The following is an 18,212-nucleotide window of genomic DNA, read 5'->3' as shown; positions in this document are numbered from 1 at the left end:
TGTGTCTGAAGAACTTATTCTCATCGCACTCAATTGAGTAGAAATTTCTCCAGTGGCATAAAATGTGCAGTCCAGCTTCATGCATTTTGGACCACATTGTCTCCCATCTCAGCCAGGTCCTGAAATCACACTTCCATCTGCAAAAAAGCGCCCAAAACAAGTGCTCATCAATTGAGCAATGACAACATGATTTAAAAGCAAAGTAGCCTATTCATCATGGGTTTAGGGTCTGCTGAAGCATACGCTCAGTTTAACCCATCATGACATACATCCCCTTGCCAAAGCTTCCATAGACCTTACTTTATTGTCCTCGATCAACCCCGACATTGTGAGGCTATATAGCCTCTCCTTGTTGATTGCCCCTAAGGGCTTCATCCCCCAGTCTAGAGTGGTGACAGTCCTGCAAACCAAAAGTGGTTTCAATAAACAATCACTTCGTACACAAGCTTGTCATCTAATCATTGTCATTCCACATGTAATACACACAATTCACTTGTACCATCTTGCCCCTAGTCCAGGGTCAACGAACTTCAGGAGTCTATGCGTACACTTTAAGATCTCGTCATTCACACTATAGTACACTTCACTCCATTTCTTTTGAAAGTCAGCATCTGACAACTCACTATGACTGGATGCAAGTGTTTGTCATACATGTCCTACATTCGTTGCCTTGTCATCAAACATATTACGAAAACTACAGAAGGAAAGGAAAAAGTGTCCCATTATTGATCCTTACCTTGCACATCACTTGTGCGATGACTCGACGAGGGTTTTTGTACCAATGCACTTTCGTAGTAGCTGCCTTCTTCCTGTGGGTGTCCAACCACTGTTTCTACTCACTTGACAATCTTCGGTGGATTGCCACATCTGATATAGCACCCAATACTCTGGCCTCACAAATGGGGTCTGGAAAAGTGGTGGTGACAACCCCCTTTTGTGTTAGCCTGGAGTCAAAAGCAACATATTAAATGATCCTTTAGCAAGGACGAGGAAGTTAAAGACACAGTGCGTTCATCAGGAATCATTGAACTCACCTGTTCATCCTTGATGATGCAAACAACTCTCCTTCATCTTCCAAGGGCACCTCCACTAAACGGCATTGGACGCGTATATCCCAATGCTTGTCATTAGGAAAGGTGGGCACTCAAAAGAAAAAAAAGAATTCACAAGTTGAAAACAAATGATTCAACATGGCTACTAATGTCGAATCACCCAAATCAATGGACTACAATACTTACATGTCCTTATCTCGGTCATCCACCCTGTGTGACGATGGTTTCCATCCCAAATGCAAAATAAGGAATTCGACAAGAATTCCCACTTTATGTTCTTAATTTCTTCCTCAAATTCTTTGTGCTTATGGAGCCAGTGCACATTCCACTTCCTTTTCACATCCTCGTCCACGTCTCTCTTTTGCATCTTTGGTATGGTGGTGGACTTGATGAAGACACCAAAACCCGGCAAGTACCCACTTGAGAAGAATGTTTCCGGCATCTCTTGGGTGTGGGATGGGATTTGGCGGATAGTGGGCATTGGGAGCAATCGACACGAGGGCAGAGGGATATGTGGCTTGGCTTGCCACAATAGTAACATGCACAAGGTTCTCTTTTTGAATGTATGGTAGCACCCTTTATCCTTCATAGCATATGAAACATCACCAGAAAAAAGATTCTCCTCTTACTTTTCTTTCACCATAAGCAAGCCCACACAGTCGATAAAGTTGGCTTCATCATCCAACCAAAAGTCTCAAAGTACCTGAAGGGGGAGACTCTTCAATAGAATCACCTTTTGCTCTAAATCCTCAATCTTTGACCCAAGATCTTGTAGTTGTTTCTAAAGCGCTTGCATATTTTAGTTAGGAAGTTATGAGAAATTTGCTGGAAGGATATAAAAATTATCATAAAAACAAACTATCATAAAAACAAACTATCAAACATAGAGTCTTATAACTCTTGTTTTTCTATTTGATGCAAGATCTAAATACATATAAATATGCAACTTGAAGAGAGATTTACATTGATATAATTTTTGTCAAAATCAAACTATCGAACAGAACGCTATGAGTAAAATACTGATAGGGGGTCAAGCAGTCATGAAAACTACACCCTTTTTCTATTGATGTTGACTTGGGAGATTACTCCCTTAGTCAAAAAAATATTTAGTAATAGAAAAGGATTAGTAGTAAAAATTAATTAATAATTAAGAAATTAATAAAAATGAATAATTACAAAATTAATTAAAAATTTAAAAATAATTAAAAATTAGCTAGTAATAGAAGGCTCAAGCATTAGGTGGGAATGTAAGGATGAAGCCCTATGTGGCCACATATTAAGGGGTGTGTCACATGTCTCCCCTAACATTCTCTTTCCCACTCACTATACCTACACCTTTCTTTAAAAGATCATAATTTACAGAGATAGATATATATATAGTCTTGCAAAACCACCCTTTTTTGAGTCTACTAGGTCAATATCAAATGGAGGTGATTGGTTTGGGAAAGAAGTCCAAAACAAAAGAAAAAGTCCAAATATAATGTTTCCCCTATTCATGGCCCACAATATAAATCCTTCCCTACCTTTTCGATGAAAGATTACCTATGCTCCCTTGCATTTCCCCTTTTTTTACGTTTTCTATGAAAAGGAGGGTAATGACAACTTTCTCTTTCTCTTTATACAGTCATCAATCCCATCCACCAACACTAAGGAGTTCACGAGCAAACTTGAAATTTGAAAGGTAATATTCATTCATGGTATCAATTCTAATGCTTTGATAGGTATTGTTCATTTATTTCTTTTTGCCAAAATTTGTACCAAGAAATGGGAAGTTGGAAAATATATATTTGGGATTGCTAAATTTTTATTTTGATGTGGTAATTCAATCATGAATATGGAGAGGGATAGCTAAATGAGAAAAAGCTACACCTAGATTTTTGCTAGGAAAAGCTACAATGAGAAGAGCCTCCCACTCAATTGTGTCGGTTTCTACCACTAGTGCTTGGGGTGTTCACCTCCTAGAAATTTAGTGTACCAGATGCATTCAAAAGGAGTGGTATTTTAATTCCACTTTTGAAAACATTTTAACAGATTACAATAAGAAGGGTTTTTAAATTCAACTCTAGTAAAAAATCCATTAGTTCATAAGTAAAGAGGGGTGATTTTATTCGAGGAGAAATTTTAGTTGAGGAGTTTTTTAAATACCCCTTGAACACACGTGATACCTAGAGTTTCTTATTAGAACACCCCTTGAGCACTAATGCCTGGGAAATCTTACTCTAGGTGTCCTTTGGTCTGTTTCTTGACACCTGCTATTGATGCAACCAAAGAAGTCACTTTACACATGATTGTCCCTCCCACTTGCAGAAGGAATGTGCCTAAATTCTCTTTGGGGACATCATGCTAACCCCCTTGATACAAAACCTCCCTCTCATGTTGTGTTTGAGTTCCACTGCATTTTGACTTTCATTCATTCTGATCGTCAGACTCAACACATTGATCCTAGTTTAGGCTCAAACATCCATCAATGAACTTTTCAGGTCACCACCTAAGTCGGTGGTGATAAGCATGGTAAGTGTAACTAGAGTTAGCTGGCTATGCATGGCCCATAATGTGTGGCATATGCTAGTAAGCACGTGACAACATCCCATGCTAACTCTATGCCATCTTCTGAGATACTAAGCCTAAGTCCCTCAGAGCCATCAAAGGCACCATGAGAAGGAAAGCCTCATTCACCAACCAAGCTCGACTCACTCTAATTCACAGAGAAGAAGAGCTCTAGGATTGCAAAGACAAGCTTGAAGACATGAAACAATCTTTGGCAGTACGTGCCTTCAGCATTGCCGAGCTTACAAGGGAATGCAAAATCTTAAAGGACCAACTTGCTACCGCTCAAGGGGCCAGCACTTCACAAAGCACAAGTCTTGGACCAATGGTCCAATACCACTAAAGACATTCCTCAACACGCAAAGTGCACCTTGCAAATGACAAAGCTTAAGGAGGCCTATACAACCATCTACCAGCAATACAAAGAAAAAATGAATGAGATGTACTCCCAAAAGATAATCATCTCCAAGCTTGAACTCCAATTGCTAATGCACAACAATGAGGCATTGGAAGACAACACCAATGGAGCCCCACTACAATGCACAACGGTGGTGTACCAAGAGCTTGTGGCTGCTCTACAAGTGGAAGATCACCTCAACACACGCGTGCTTATCCAATGGAAGCAACTCCAAATCAGGATCATATCTGCTCATGCAACAATCAAATGGGAATGTTCCATAGGGACCAAAACCCTACGCATAATTTGTCAAGACTTGTCCAAAGATGAGAAAAATATCTTCTGCCTGTCTACACATGCCAGGTTTATAGCACTCAGAATGAATGCTTTCATTGCATATTATGTATGCTTCATGGGTAGTCCTCCCCTCAGGGTTATTGTAGGTTTGTTGCCATTGCTACAAAGGCCATCACTATTATTTGCAAGGCACAACATAACCAACATCCCACCCATGCAGGTGATGATCCCATCGCACCAGCAAAAAGAAGTGTCAGAAGATGAGAGGGCCTATCTCACATCTAACTTCCCAATATATCTAACCACTCTTTCTGCCAACGTCATAACCTCACTTACCCTTGCTGCTACCACCCTCTTAATCTTCCTCGAGCTCCATCCTAACATCTATTCTCTCCATCGTCTCTTTGCTCATGCCTCTCACCATTTTCAACTAACCCAACAGTCACAAACTTACGAGCCCCTCACACCTAGCTTCTTCCCCTCCCTTGCTAATCCTACCCTTGAGGATTACCAAGCTGCTCAAACCATTTGCCCGGTTCTTCCCCCCCTCCCCTTTGCTCCCCCTTCCGAAACTAACACTATTCCATATTTCTCCCCCATGTCCCTAGATTCTCTCCTTGCCCCATCATCACCTCCGACACTACTTGTGCTTCCATCAGCAGAAAATGACACACTATTTGATTTTGAATATTAGGATCCGAATCATCCAATTCGTACTCCCATGCCAAGTTCCAATGATGGGTATGATTTTGATAAGATACCACTTCCTAGTAACCCCATCAAGGAATTTTGGAGCAAATATCCTAATATAAAAACTCGAGGTGGATGGACTTTGGACAACTTTCCTACCAACCTTCGTCAATGTCAAATTAGTGAAGGTTGGATTAGCAAGTTGGATCCAGTTGCCCCATCATCACCTCCGACACTACTTGTGCTTCCATCAGCAGAAAATGACACAGTATTTGATTTTGAATATTAGGATCCGGATCATCCAATTCGTACTCCCATGCCAAGTTTTAATGATGGGTATGATTTTGATGAGATACCACTTCGTAGTAACCCTCGAGGTGGTCAGTCATCATATGTAACCGATCACATGAGTTCAACAAAAGGATATTTTTAATATCTATAATTTACAAAAAATTACTTACATAAGGGAGTTTTTAAATGGATTTTGGAAAAAAATTACAGATTTGTATAGAAAAAGGGTACATTTTATTAATGGAAAAATGACAGATAAGGTATTTTACAAATAGGCCTTGAACGCACGTGATATAGAGGGTATATAGTGACTCCCCCGAGTAGTAACCCCATCAAGGAATTTTGGAGCAAATATCCTGATATAAAAACTCGAGATGGATGGACTTTGGACAACTTTCCTACCAACCTTCGTCAGTGTCAAATTAGTGAAGGTTGGATTAGCAAGTTGGATCCACAACCTGATTGGCGCCGCCCCAAGCTCTTTGATGTAATCTTCTTGAAGGAGTACCTACATGCACCTCCATTTCTCAGAACCCATTCCAAGTTCTATGCAGTTCCACAGCGTAAAAAATGGGAAGCCAACATACACACTTTGGATGAAGATCGAACCATTAATTGGCCAATGATCGAACCATACTCTGATGTAGAATGGAATATCCAAGGCACAATGATTCAAGCACTTCAGCAGCATGAGCAAATAATGCATGGAAACATTGATCGCTTCCTTCGCCTAAGTGCTATATTCTATAAAACATTGGAATTCATTCCGGAGGTCCCATTTTACCTCGATACCCATTTGCTTCCACTCAATTTCAATCCCAATGAATGGGTCGATGCTCAGATTATTACAAGCCGACTCTATCAAAGAGTGATCTTCTTAGAAGCACGCCACATATCTCTGTTCGAGAACTCGCATGTAGGACTCGCATGTACGAGTTGCATGTAGAACTCGCATGTAGGAATTGTATGTAGAACTTGGATGTAGAACATTCAAGTTGGATGTATGAGAGGGATTGTTTCTAGCCTTATGCAAGTACAAGCGGAGCTTTGCCGCTACTCTACACACACATTCTGTTCTACCTAAGTCCATGTTGGCACAGAGACAACATACTCCACAATCTAGTTTAGTACATGTCCTCGTGTTATGGCTTATTGCGAGCACATACCTAGATCGCCATGCCTTTAGTCTAGTGGCTGTGAAACTTGTGTCGTGCGAGTTGATCCTGTTGTAAAGGCTTGGCACCATACAATTTTTGCTCAGTTTCTAGGTAGCCTGTATCCACCATTCAAAGTGTGAAGGTCATCCTGTCTCAAGGTTTTGTGTAAATATAAGATCTTGTCTCAGGATTTTGTGTCGTGTACACATGCAATATTAATCACAAACATTGAATTTTTGATGATCTATCACCACGTGCACCACCTACGGTGGGTACTGGTTTGGGCTCCTCCCCATACATCCTCAAGTGGCACATGACAATATGGCATTGATGTCGTACTTCTCGCTTGCAATGAGTACAATGACAATACAACCTCTCCATAAGACACTCTGCGCTCCCGAGCATTGGTGCTTCTGTGCTACATTTTAACATCGTTAGTTTGATTGCTTTCGTCGTTTCTTTATCTCCTTTTTTGATGTATGAGGTGCAAAATGCTTGAGCACGAATTAGATGTAAATGTTTGCACCCCATAGCGTCGCCAGTACTAGGTTGAAGTTATATGTAGATGTCTTTTGGCAACCAATGGAGAATGATAGATGTTTGTGGGACTGTTTTTCGCAATGCGGTGATGTATTCATCCTTGACTAGCCCTACCTCATGAAAGAATCCATCAAACATCACGGTCACACCAGTGAAATTCTCTTGCAAGAGTCCCTTTGCTATTTGACGAATGTTGTGTTGGTCAAAAACTAAGTGTTCCCATCCCCTCTCCATTGGGTAGACGAGCATTACATGCGCATGGGCGGGCGAGAGAATCCAAAATGGTAGTCTATTCATTTCTTTCGATATGTGTTCCTATGCTTGTCTAGGGGGTTTGAGCTTGTCTAGGTCAGAGGTAATGAATCCAAGGCATATACTCTACCACATTCACTCTTCCTTGGCATCAAAAGTACATTTGAGGTGTAGCACCTCATCCCAAAAACGACAAACACTGATGGTAGCAGAACAATGAGCATACTTGCAATAGTAAGTGCAGAGCTTGTCATTGGAAAAGAAAATGCCTACATAGATTCCGCCTCCTGGATTGGAAACAGGTGGTAAAACAAACACAAATGCAATAGAGCTTGTAGCTTACCCTCGGCATATGCTTCCTTTGCCTGCGACCTATAAAGCTTTTCCTAGTGTCATTTTTGAGACCTTAGAAATGCCACTTCTTTTGGCAAGGCTACCTTCTTTGCAATGCTACTTTGATACTTCTCCAATGTAAGGCACATATTTTGTTACATACACCGCTGGGGTGAATTTCACACCACAACCCTTCAATTTCACACCATCGTACATAGTTGGGGGTGAACACTCAGAGGAAGGTGAACACTCAGAGGAAGGTTCAGGGTTATCAGCAGTAGCTGCTCGCATTGGTATGGTTGCACCAGCTGTTTCATTAGCCTTGACCTCCACCAAAGAAGTCTCTTCACATACATATACAGGACACCCAAATCTAGTAAAATCAAAGGACTCACAATTTTCTATGCCCAAAGTTCAAAGAAAACTATGCGCCTATAATACTAACCCATTTAGCACACGCAAAGACGACAATATCTTAGACTCACATAAAATCATGGAAACATGAGCGCTAAAAGACTAATGCTTCTCTCCTTTATTGCCACCCGGTAGGCTATGGCGGAGTGTTCCAAATCTGCCAACTTGCCCATTGCTCGAAGCCGTCGCATATGAGACCCGGAAGATCCATAAAGCCTTCATTGATGCAAAGAACACTCTAATATCTAGATCCTTGACGTTTACGATAAGGCAAATCTATTTCCAGCGTGTCAAGTTCGGGTATGGAAGATCTCAAAGACATCCAACAAGGGCGGAGAGAATTCTATACGGCAATTGTTGGGATTGTGGCAAGTAAAATGTTTCTGCAAGATTAGATGTGGCCGTCGAAAGAAGGACAAAGGTATGGGTTCTACAGCGACACACCCGAAGGCAGATTGTATGGAGGTAGATAAACTAATGCCATCTCCCTCTCTTTTCGAATCTCTTTCTGATTCATTGCGCAAGATAGCTCGAAGCAGAGGATTTATGTCGTCTGTCTCACTTGCCAAATTGTGTTCTGCTTCATTGCGCAAAGTAGTAGATCGGCACCATCATGAGAAGAGACAACACGAGATAGAGACACGTAGAGGAGGAGCGAGAATTCGCCTTACCACCTTCCAACGGCGACTTGACCCAACAAGCACCGACAAAAACTAACACAAATGTACCTTTGAATTCGGGGTTGACGTCCTTCTTGAAGTAGTAGAAGTCCTTAGAGCAAGTTAGTGGGCACCAACTCTATGGAGAACATGAACGTCAAAAAGATAAAGATAAATGAAAGAAGCGAACATCGGAAGGAAGGAAGCTACACTAACATGGGGAAGGCATGAGCATCACCTCTCTTGAAGGTGGAGCTCTCTGGGGTCCATGAAGTCCTAAGATCCACCCATGTCGAAAAACATCGATGAACAGGGAACAACAATACTAGATTTCGCTATTCTGATGCTCTTGGTATCGCTCGACCCTTGTTTATACAACACTTGCGGTATGGCACCACAGGGAGCCCATGTCTGTTTGTGTCCGAAATAGTTACAGACGCACGCTTCCTCCACGCCGGGCGAGTTGAGCCGTAGACATACTAAGAAAAACGATTTGTTTGCCTTGCCTGCAACCATGCCTTTCTAACAATGCAACCATGCCTTTCTAACAATGCAATCATGGCTTTCCAATTGCAATGGCGGTCCCGTAGGAAGACCCCATGCCTCCGTATCCACTCCTCACGGTCTAAAGGGCACGCAAGTCAACACAAAGCAGACATGGTGATGCAAACTACCAGAACCACCCAAGCGTAAGCTGCCACCAGTACCCAGCCAATCATGAAAAAACGCACGAAAATCGCAAGCCAATTTGAATTTTCATTTTCGATCTGTTTCCGATATGCTCCTGCACCCATTACTATAGCCTACCAAGGGCAGGCCAAAAATGGGGCAAGGCGTCAAAAAACTCCACAAAATCAGCTAAATTATGCTCAAAACTCAATGCCTTCACTAATTAGAACTACCCTAACTTCAATGGAAATGGACTGATTCCGGAGAATTAGGCCATACCGACCGCTTAAGGGTAATTGGGCCGACCGCTAAGAGTAATTGGGGGAGTCGGCGGCCGACTGCTAAGGTCGATTGGCTACCTCCAACTATAAGAAAAACTTCCTTCAACAGACACAGCAACAACGTCCTCCTCCTCCTCCTCCTCCTCGTCGATTAATCTCATCGCCTCCTCCTCCAAGCAAGCATGGCGTCCCCCCTCCTCCGCCTTTTCCTTCTCCTCCTCTCCTTGGCGTTTATTGCCGCTGCAGCTGCCATACCAGGCAGTTGGTGCGTTGCCAACCCTGTAGTCTCCACCGGCACCTTGCAGAGTGTCCTCGACTTCGCGTGTGGGCAGGATCCTTCCTCTTGCCTGCCCATCCAGCCCAACCAAGCCTGTTTCGAGCCCAATACTCTGCTTGCACATGCCTCCTATGCCATGAACAGTTACTATCAACGGGTCGGAGGTTCTTGCTTTTTCGGCACAGCTGGACTCTTGGTTGCAGTCGATCCCAGTGAGTCCCACTCTCCACATCATTGTTTTCTCTTTTAAGATCACAACTTTCTTTTGTCTTACTCTGCCATGTGTGTTTTGTGTTGCGCTTACAGGTTATGGCGACTGTGTCTATCCTTCTGGTTGACGTTCACTCTCGCTGATAACGTCGGACAGCACTTTTGAAACGCTTTTTTGTTCGAGTTGCCGGCGGGTCTGCGGTTGCTTTTAGTTTCTGGAGAGCAGACTCTTATGGATATTTCCGTAATCGTCATTCGTAAAGCTTTTGTTCTTCGCAAGGAGCTTCGACTCTCCTTTTCGATGGTATTCTGTTGTCTCGCTCATGGTATACTTCTATGTCTTTAATACAATGACTTAGCTACGTGAATCTATCCTCATCATATAAAAAGGTCGAACTTTCACTTCAGATAACCCCTTCGAGCTCATTCTATGCGATTTATGATGGGTAATGCCTAGCAACTTCACATCAAGGGTGTGCATATGCATGGACCGCTAATTGTTAACACGTTTCACATATAATAGGATCTTTCATTTAACTCCGCTTCTCAATTCGTGCTGTTGTCAAGGCGATGCGACGCCAACAGTACAATTCAATGAGTTGTATTGTATTCATTTTTCTTAAAACATATGACCAAGTCACAAGTCACGGTTTGTAAATTGAATTTATAAGTTTTATTGCTCTAAAACGTCTAACAAGACCACATTTCAAAAGTTGACCAAACTCCTCGCATTGACAATATAGGCCTACACAACGACTAGATGTTGGATTTTCACCATTCAACTTTATACTTTCCAAAAAGTCCATATATTTGGAATTCTATCACTCTATGAATGCTCGTGAGACTTCCGAATTTGAGTTGGACAATAAGCTATCTAAAGTACCATTGTTGGATATTAAGATTTTGCTTCCACTTTTATCAATGGTCCATGAATGTAGTGGATGGATGATTTACCTAGTGAATGTCTCGAGACAAGATCCTATAGTTGATATGTATGGTAACTCTTAGTGACAAGCATGGTGTTCACAATGATGATATGCATGTTGTCCAAATTATCATCGTTGGATATGAAGATTTTTCTTTCACTTTATCGATGGTCCATGAATGTAACACATTTATATAGATGCACCGAGACAAGGTCATATATTTGATATGAAGTCTTAGCGACTATTGTGAACTTCATATGCATGTTTGTGACATAACATGACTCACTTAATGGTTGTAATTAACACTTAATTCATTAATTTTGGACTTGTCAGTGTATAAATTCATTTTTACATACACTTTTAAACTAGTTTTTGGATCCAATTTAAGAAAAAACCCACTTTTCAAAGCACAGATGAAAATAAAAACAAGCAATTTTTTAGAGATTTTTAAAGGAGATGAATTCAAAATGATAAAATTTAATGTGACACAGATAAGTTACACCAAAAGATAAGATTCAACATTTGAAAACTCTCGTAATATTTACAATGGTGTGTTAACGAACACCTTCAAAAGTTACAATATTAAGCAAACTCTCACAATATTTATAATGGTGTTAACAGACACCAAAAGTTACAATAAACCTCTCACTAGTAGGCATTGATATTTGCAATTGATATCCTAGATTCAAACCATTCAAGAGCTAAGACCATCTCAATATGGTCGGTGTAGTTAAAACTATAGAACAGAACTAAGGAATTATAAATTTTATCTTGTATAACACTTTCTTGATTCCGTATGGCTTGCGCTTCCTGGGGTGGAAATCTCTCATAACGAGCCACACGCAAAGTAACCTCACTTAGATAGTCTGTGAGCTCTCTCTGATATGCGAGTAATCTATCTATTTCACTAGTAGATGTACTTATTTTCCCTCTCTCCTCCTTCTCTAGGTGCTTTTGAGCAGCAAACTCGTCCTTTTCGTGGGTTAACGGAGCTCGCTGTCACTTTCTCTGCTCTTTGTTTGCTCGTTCTGGGCGATCCAATTTTTGTTGGTGCTAATGGCTTCCTCCACGGAATTGATGACTTCAAAGAGATCCATGAAGCTTTAAGCTACGAGAATATGGACCATAGGAACAAGAGATAGTGAAGGAGTAAGGCGAGATGGAAGAAGAATTTGAGAGCAAGGCTATGAGATGAGTGCAAGAATGATAATAGAAGTAGACTCAAGTTCCGGAGTAAGACTGCGGGTCAGATGGAAGGAGTAAGCTTGAGCAGAGGAGGAAGGTAATGAGAGCAAAGTGGAAGAAGTGTTTGGCTATAAGGCTGCGGGCAAGATGGAAGGAGTAATCTTGAGGAGAGGAGGAAGGTAATGAGAGCAAAGTGAAAGAAGTGTTTAGCTATAAGGCTGCGGGCAACATGTAGAAAACGAATGACTAGAGGGATTTATAGAACTTCAGACTCAAAATGTGAGATGAAATATTTGGAATAAAGATTTGCGAGAGGCTCAGATGTCACTAACATGATGGTTGGAGAACGCTAGACTACTAGATTGAGTGAAGTAACAAATGCAAGACCGTAATGCGAGACATGTGAGGCGATGGATTTTGAGTACATTGAAATCTATAAAATAAAGTGATGGAACACCAGAATGATATAACTATTAGATTCTCATCATGAGATATTTACTGTATATAATAAGTTAGACTTGCAAATGCAAGACCGTAATGCGAGACATGTGAGACGATAGATTTTGAGTACATTGAAATCTATAAAATAAAGTGATGGAACACACAAATCATATAATTATTAGATTCTCATCATGAGATATTTATTATAAATAATAAGTTATACTTTAAATAAAGTGAAATCAATTAAATAAATTTATAGAGGTGAGTTGTCGATTGAGTGAAGTAAAAGATGCAAGACCGTAATGTGAGAGACATACGAGAGGATAGATTTTGAATACATTTAAAGCTATGAAATAAAGTGATTGAATACAAGAATAATCTCAGAATAATATAATTATCACAATCCTATCATGAGATATTTATTATATCATCAAACATTTAATATCTATCCATGATAAATGTCCCTTCTGTATACATGAGTAAAATTTAATGCCCCTTATGTATTCACATATTTAATAAAATCAACCAAATTAACATTGTGAGCCAAGGAAAACAAGTCACACATATGATATGTATCCATGATAAATGAAGTATTACATTTAAACAATATAGGCCTACACAACGACTAGATGTTGGATTTTCACCATTCAACTTTAAATACATACTTTCCCAAAAGTCCATATATTTGTAATTCTATCACTCTATGAATGCTCGTGAGCATGGGTGATTTTTTAAAGTTAGTTTCCTTAAGGAGCTAAACTTTTATATTGGCCTTGAAATTTTGTATGCTTTAATAAAAGTAAATTTTTGTAACATTCGCTAGGATTTGAAACTTTTATGCCAAAAAAATTAAAGTTTCGTCAGGATTTGCACTTATTCATTCAAATTTTAAAATAAAATATATAAAAAAGTACTACATTATACCATAATTGTGAAACTAAAAAAATGAGTTGGAAAACTTTCGCCAAGATTTTATATTCATATATAAGCATAGCTTCGATAGAAACATCCCTGCTCATGAGACTATGCCGAATTTGAGTTGGACAATAAGCTATCTAAAGTACCATTGTTGGATGTTAAGATTTGCTTCCTCTTTTATCAATGGTCCATGAATGTATTGGATGAATGCTTCACCTAGTGAATCCCTCGAGACAAGATCCTATAGGTGATATGTACGGTAACTCTTAAAGATGACAAGCATGGCGTTCACAGTGATGATATGCATGTTGTCTAAATTATCATTGTTGGATAGTTATATTTTTCTTCCACTTTATCAATGGTCCATGAATGTAACACACATTTATATAGTACGTGCAGTGAGACAAGGTCCTATAGTTGATATGAAGTCTTGGCGACAAGCATGAGCTTCTTCATATGCAGGTTTGCATCATAACATGACTCACTTAATGGTTGTAATTCAAATGTGCAAAGATAACATCCGTTCATAATTATATTGTACTCCAATTCTACAATGAGCGGTTCATAGCTTTCTCACATTATAAACAATGGCATCTATGTTCTTTCCAAAAGAGTGCACTACCCATTTTTGTTTCCTTATTCTACTTGGCCCAATGCCTCTGAGAAAACCTTGACTGATTCTAGCAAGAAGATCAAAGAGGCAAACTCTATGACAAACCTCCGAACCTTGTGCTTCAAGAATAAATGGCCAAGGTCACTTATGATCCTAATATACATCCTTGGGGGGGTCATTGAGAAATAATTCACCCTTTAACACACATGATGGTGGATTTGTTTCTATAGCTAACCCCTCGTGCTTTAGCAGGTAGAGTTATAAAAATAATAAGATGAAGATAATGTTAAGGTAATGTAGATCAGTTGGAATAACGAGCTTCCATGATAGTAGACATACATACATGTTGAAACTAGAGATGCAAAAGGGAGAATTAACAAATAGATGAGGTAACTCAACAAATTGCAGAGTGGCTATTCAACAATATAATTTTGTAAGAGAGGATGGATGCACTAAGTTTAGTGGGGCTGATATCCATAATATGGTAGATGATGAAAGATTAGACATAGATGGAATAATAATAGTATTAAGGAGCTTTTAGAAATGTAGAGAAACTTGAGTACCTATATGTAGGAGATGTGGCAAAAAGCTTAAAAGCAAGATTGTAGGAAGCCACACCAAACCTTTGGAAACCTATCATAAAGATGAGATAACTATATTGTAGAATAGAGTTCAATTGTTATGAAAATGATTTAGAACTAGGTGATATTAATTTAAAGGCTCCTATGTTTAAACCAAACCTAGCAATCAAAACATAAGAGGAAAGGGGTTGCTATCCAAGATACCACATTGGATCCATTCCCTAAAAAACAAATGTTGATTCACAATGTTGATCAATCTAATATGTTTGCATGTTTATTTTCCAAAATAGGTAACGAGATTATAGATGCAAAAGTGAAAGAGCCAAATGTAGTAAACTATTGTTGTAGTGGGTGAATCAAAAACTAAAAAGTTTGCATACTATTCAATGAAGATGAGTCGCTACATATTAGAAAATAAAAATAAGTTTGATGTATACCAAACCATAAGTCATAGAGAGTATATTCTAGTAAGAGGATTTTTGGCTATTTCAAAGTTAGTCAATTATGACACATCTGAAAAAACTTCACTAGAGGAAACTACCACAAGCACATATGTGAGAAGCAATTATTAATCTGAAAGAGAGGCAATCGGATCCACCAAATCAATAAGATATGAGTAAAGAAAATAACATTCCTATAGAGCAACATCCATATCCACTAAAGGAATTAGATATTGAACACGACAACATGGGGGATGCTTTGCAGGCACAAGCATGAAAATCAATGATACAATTGGTGGGCAATTTAGTTGTCGATGTAAACAATTGTGTGGGGGGACGAGCATTTTCTAAGCGAAATCTTCCGAGCCATTGATATTGTCATCGGTATATATTGACGGCTATACAAAAAATAATAACGACTCCCACACCATTGTTTATATCAACTTTGGTAAAAAAATTCCATACTGACGGAATTACATAGCTTCAATTCCAAGAAGACCAAAAATATTTTTTTGCTACAAGTTTGGCCATTTGAAAGATTAAAAATACAAAAACCTTATATATTCATGGTGAACTTAACATAGAATGTACAAAATGCCACTATAAAAATGAGAGGGCCAAAGATAGGAAGCCTCGTCAATGGAAAAATAATCACAATCAGTAGCATATTTTTATTCTTCATGTGAAATGGTCTAAGACTATCTACAATGGTCCCAATGCTATAGTCGGGAGAGAAAACAATTCTTTCTTTGCCATTGACTCCACCAGACCCTAGAGTGATGAACCATTTACTTTTGTTCTTCTTGGCGGGCATTGTGAAAAGGTACATACAAATGAATTGATTAAAATCCACTACGAAAGAATTATTAGTAGATGTTCATAAAGAATAGATTAATATAATTGATGGAATTTAATTTGCATCTTGAACATAGGTGGTCTATCATCCAAATCGTTTTGACCCAAGATGGTGTTACATTGCCCAAGTTGCTCCTTCAAGCAAATAGATTTTTAAAGATAGGATGCGGACACGGAGATGCTGCCAATAGATCCAACTAATGCTGATGGATCTAGGGAAGCACATGAAGAGGATGATATGGGCCAAGAAGAAGGTGGAAATAATAATATTGTAATGATGGAAGAAAGAGATTATGACATTTGGGATGAAGAGGGAGAATTAGGGGGTAAACTAAAGGATCAAGTCGTAGGTTGACATACAATAGACAATGATGATATAGGTAATCAACTCAAGGGGTGCACTACTAAGAAACTCTATATATCACATGCATTCAAAGGGTATTTAAAAAACCCCTCAGCTAAAATTTCTCCCACAATAAAAATACTCATCTTTACTTATGAACTAAGCAAATTTTTTTAACAAATTATTTAACTCTATTAAATTTTTCCAAAAACTTGGATTAAAATACCCCTCCTTTTGAATGCACGTGGTACACTAAATTGTTTTAGAGGTGAACCCCGCGACTTGATCAAATAGCGAGCCACATGCTTGGAACATCAAGGATGATGATCTTGTGGTTGCCAAGGTTCCCCAAGGTAAAGGGATAGAAACAAAGATGATAAAAGAGCAATGGGGGAAATTCAAAAAGTCTTGTATCCTCAATAGTCCCAAGATGCACAAATGGATTGAGAGATATGAAGAGGCCAAAGTAGAACAAATAAATGAGAGGGTGAGATTTAGAGTTCATGTGTAGACAAAGGCACCCATATCCAAGGGATCTTTCTCTTCTCCCTGGACACATGTCATGTGATTGGCTACAAGAAGCTCTTTGTAAACCTAAAGATGATGGAGAAGACGTAACCAAAGAGAGAGGGAGCTTGCAGTTAGATGTATGCCACATGTAGGTTTCTTAAATTTCTAGTTAATTTGGGTATTTATGTTCACAAATGCTACAAAAAGCATTCTCTTTGTTTTAATCATGTTCTTTTGTAGTACAAAAATTACAGTGCATTATGGTCAGATGGACAACATTTCCATGTGAAATGCATAGACTCAAGGAGAGTCACTTATGATTGTGCAATCATGGCTAACTTCATACAAGCACTACTACACACAGGCCTTATTCCGATGGTTAAGCACCGATGTTTAAATAGCATGCATGGGGCGCTAATCATCAGTATGCAAAGTGGGCTTAAAAAATGTCACTATATAGCAACACTTTTATAAACGTCACTATATAGTGACGTTTATAGAAGTGTCGCTATATAGCGACACTTGCCAGACTTGTATAAGGTCGTTATATAGCGATGTTTTATAGAGAGTGTTTTTTCCCATACCGACCTTTAAAGATAGTTTCACCCAATGACAAAAAATTTCTTTTCATACATGTTTGATCCTTTGAAAGAATAAAAGTACAAGAGCATGTACATCAAGTTTGAAGCTCATATATTCATGTCCATGTTTGAGATGAAAAAAATCCATGAAGAGCATTTACATCAACAGCTTCATCGTGAGCCAAGTCTAGTGCACCAAACAAGTCTATCTCCCACTCTATACCGAGTTGATCTCCCATATCATCATCGTACTCTGGCATCGTATATTCACCATAGACTTGATCATCTTCTTTAATAAACTCGGGTGATTCTTGATCGTCGTCATCTTCTTCCTCAATATCGTGATCTCCATCTTCCTCCCATATGATGTCATTATGCACATCTTCCTCTTGGCTCATATTGTGATCTTCATCTTCTTCACTAAGTCCATCTAGATCAATTGGATCCGGCATTGTAGTGGGATCTCCATATCCACATCTCTATCTTCAAAAATTTGCTTACTTCATGGTGCAACTTGGATCACGTACCACCATCTTGGATTAGAACAATCCAAATGAAAAACCACCTATATTGAAGATGGGTGCCAAATGCCATCAATTATGTGAAACTATGCTTAAGTACATGTACCAATTGATTAAGTAAATCATTAGTATGCACTTGCTCACACAATGCTCGGGAAGAACAAAGCCCGCCGTCGTAAATAGTTTTAAACCGTTTTACATCAAGAATGAAAATACTAAATCGCCTGAAATC

General features: G+C 39.2%; 1 protein-coding gene across 1 annotated transcript; it reads left to right on the top strand.

Annotated features, from left to right (window-relative positions):
• Positions 1–9,761: 9,761 nt before the first annotated feature.
• On the top strand, positions 9,762–10,327 carry LOC147889380 (major pollen allergen Ole e 10-like). Its single transcript, XM_087391244.1, has 2 exons — positions 9,762–10,068; positions 10,224–10,327. Exons 1-2 carry the CDS (start codon positions 9,762–9,764, stop codon positions 10,325–10,327), a joined length of 411 nt encoding a protein of 136 aa, XP_087247370.1.
• The last annotated feature ends 7,885 nt before the right edge of the window (positions 10,328–18,212 follow it).

The sequence above is a fragment of the Dipteris shenzhenensis genome, chromosome 20, assembly GCF_047967505.1.
Source record: "Dipteris shenzhenensis isolate YYH24624 ecotype China chromosome 20, Dip_SZ_1.0, whole genome shotgun sequence".
Lineage (NCBI taxonomy): Eukaryota > Viridiplantae > Streptophyta > Polypodiopsida > Gleicheniales > Dipteridaceae > Dipteris > Dipteris shenzhenensis.
The sequence above is the reverse complement of the archived record's forward strand: the minus strand, read 5'-3'. Positions and strand labels throughout refer to the sequence as shown.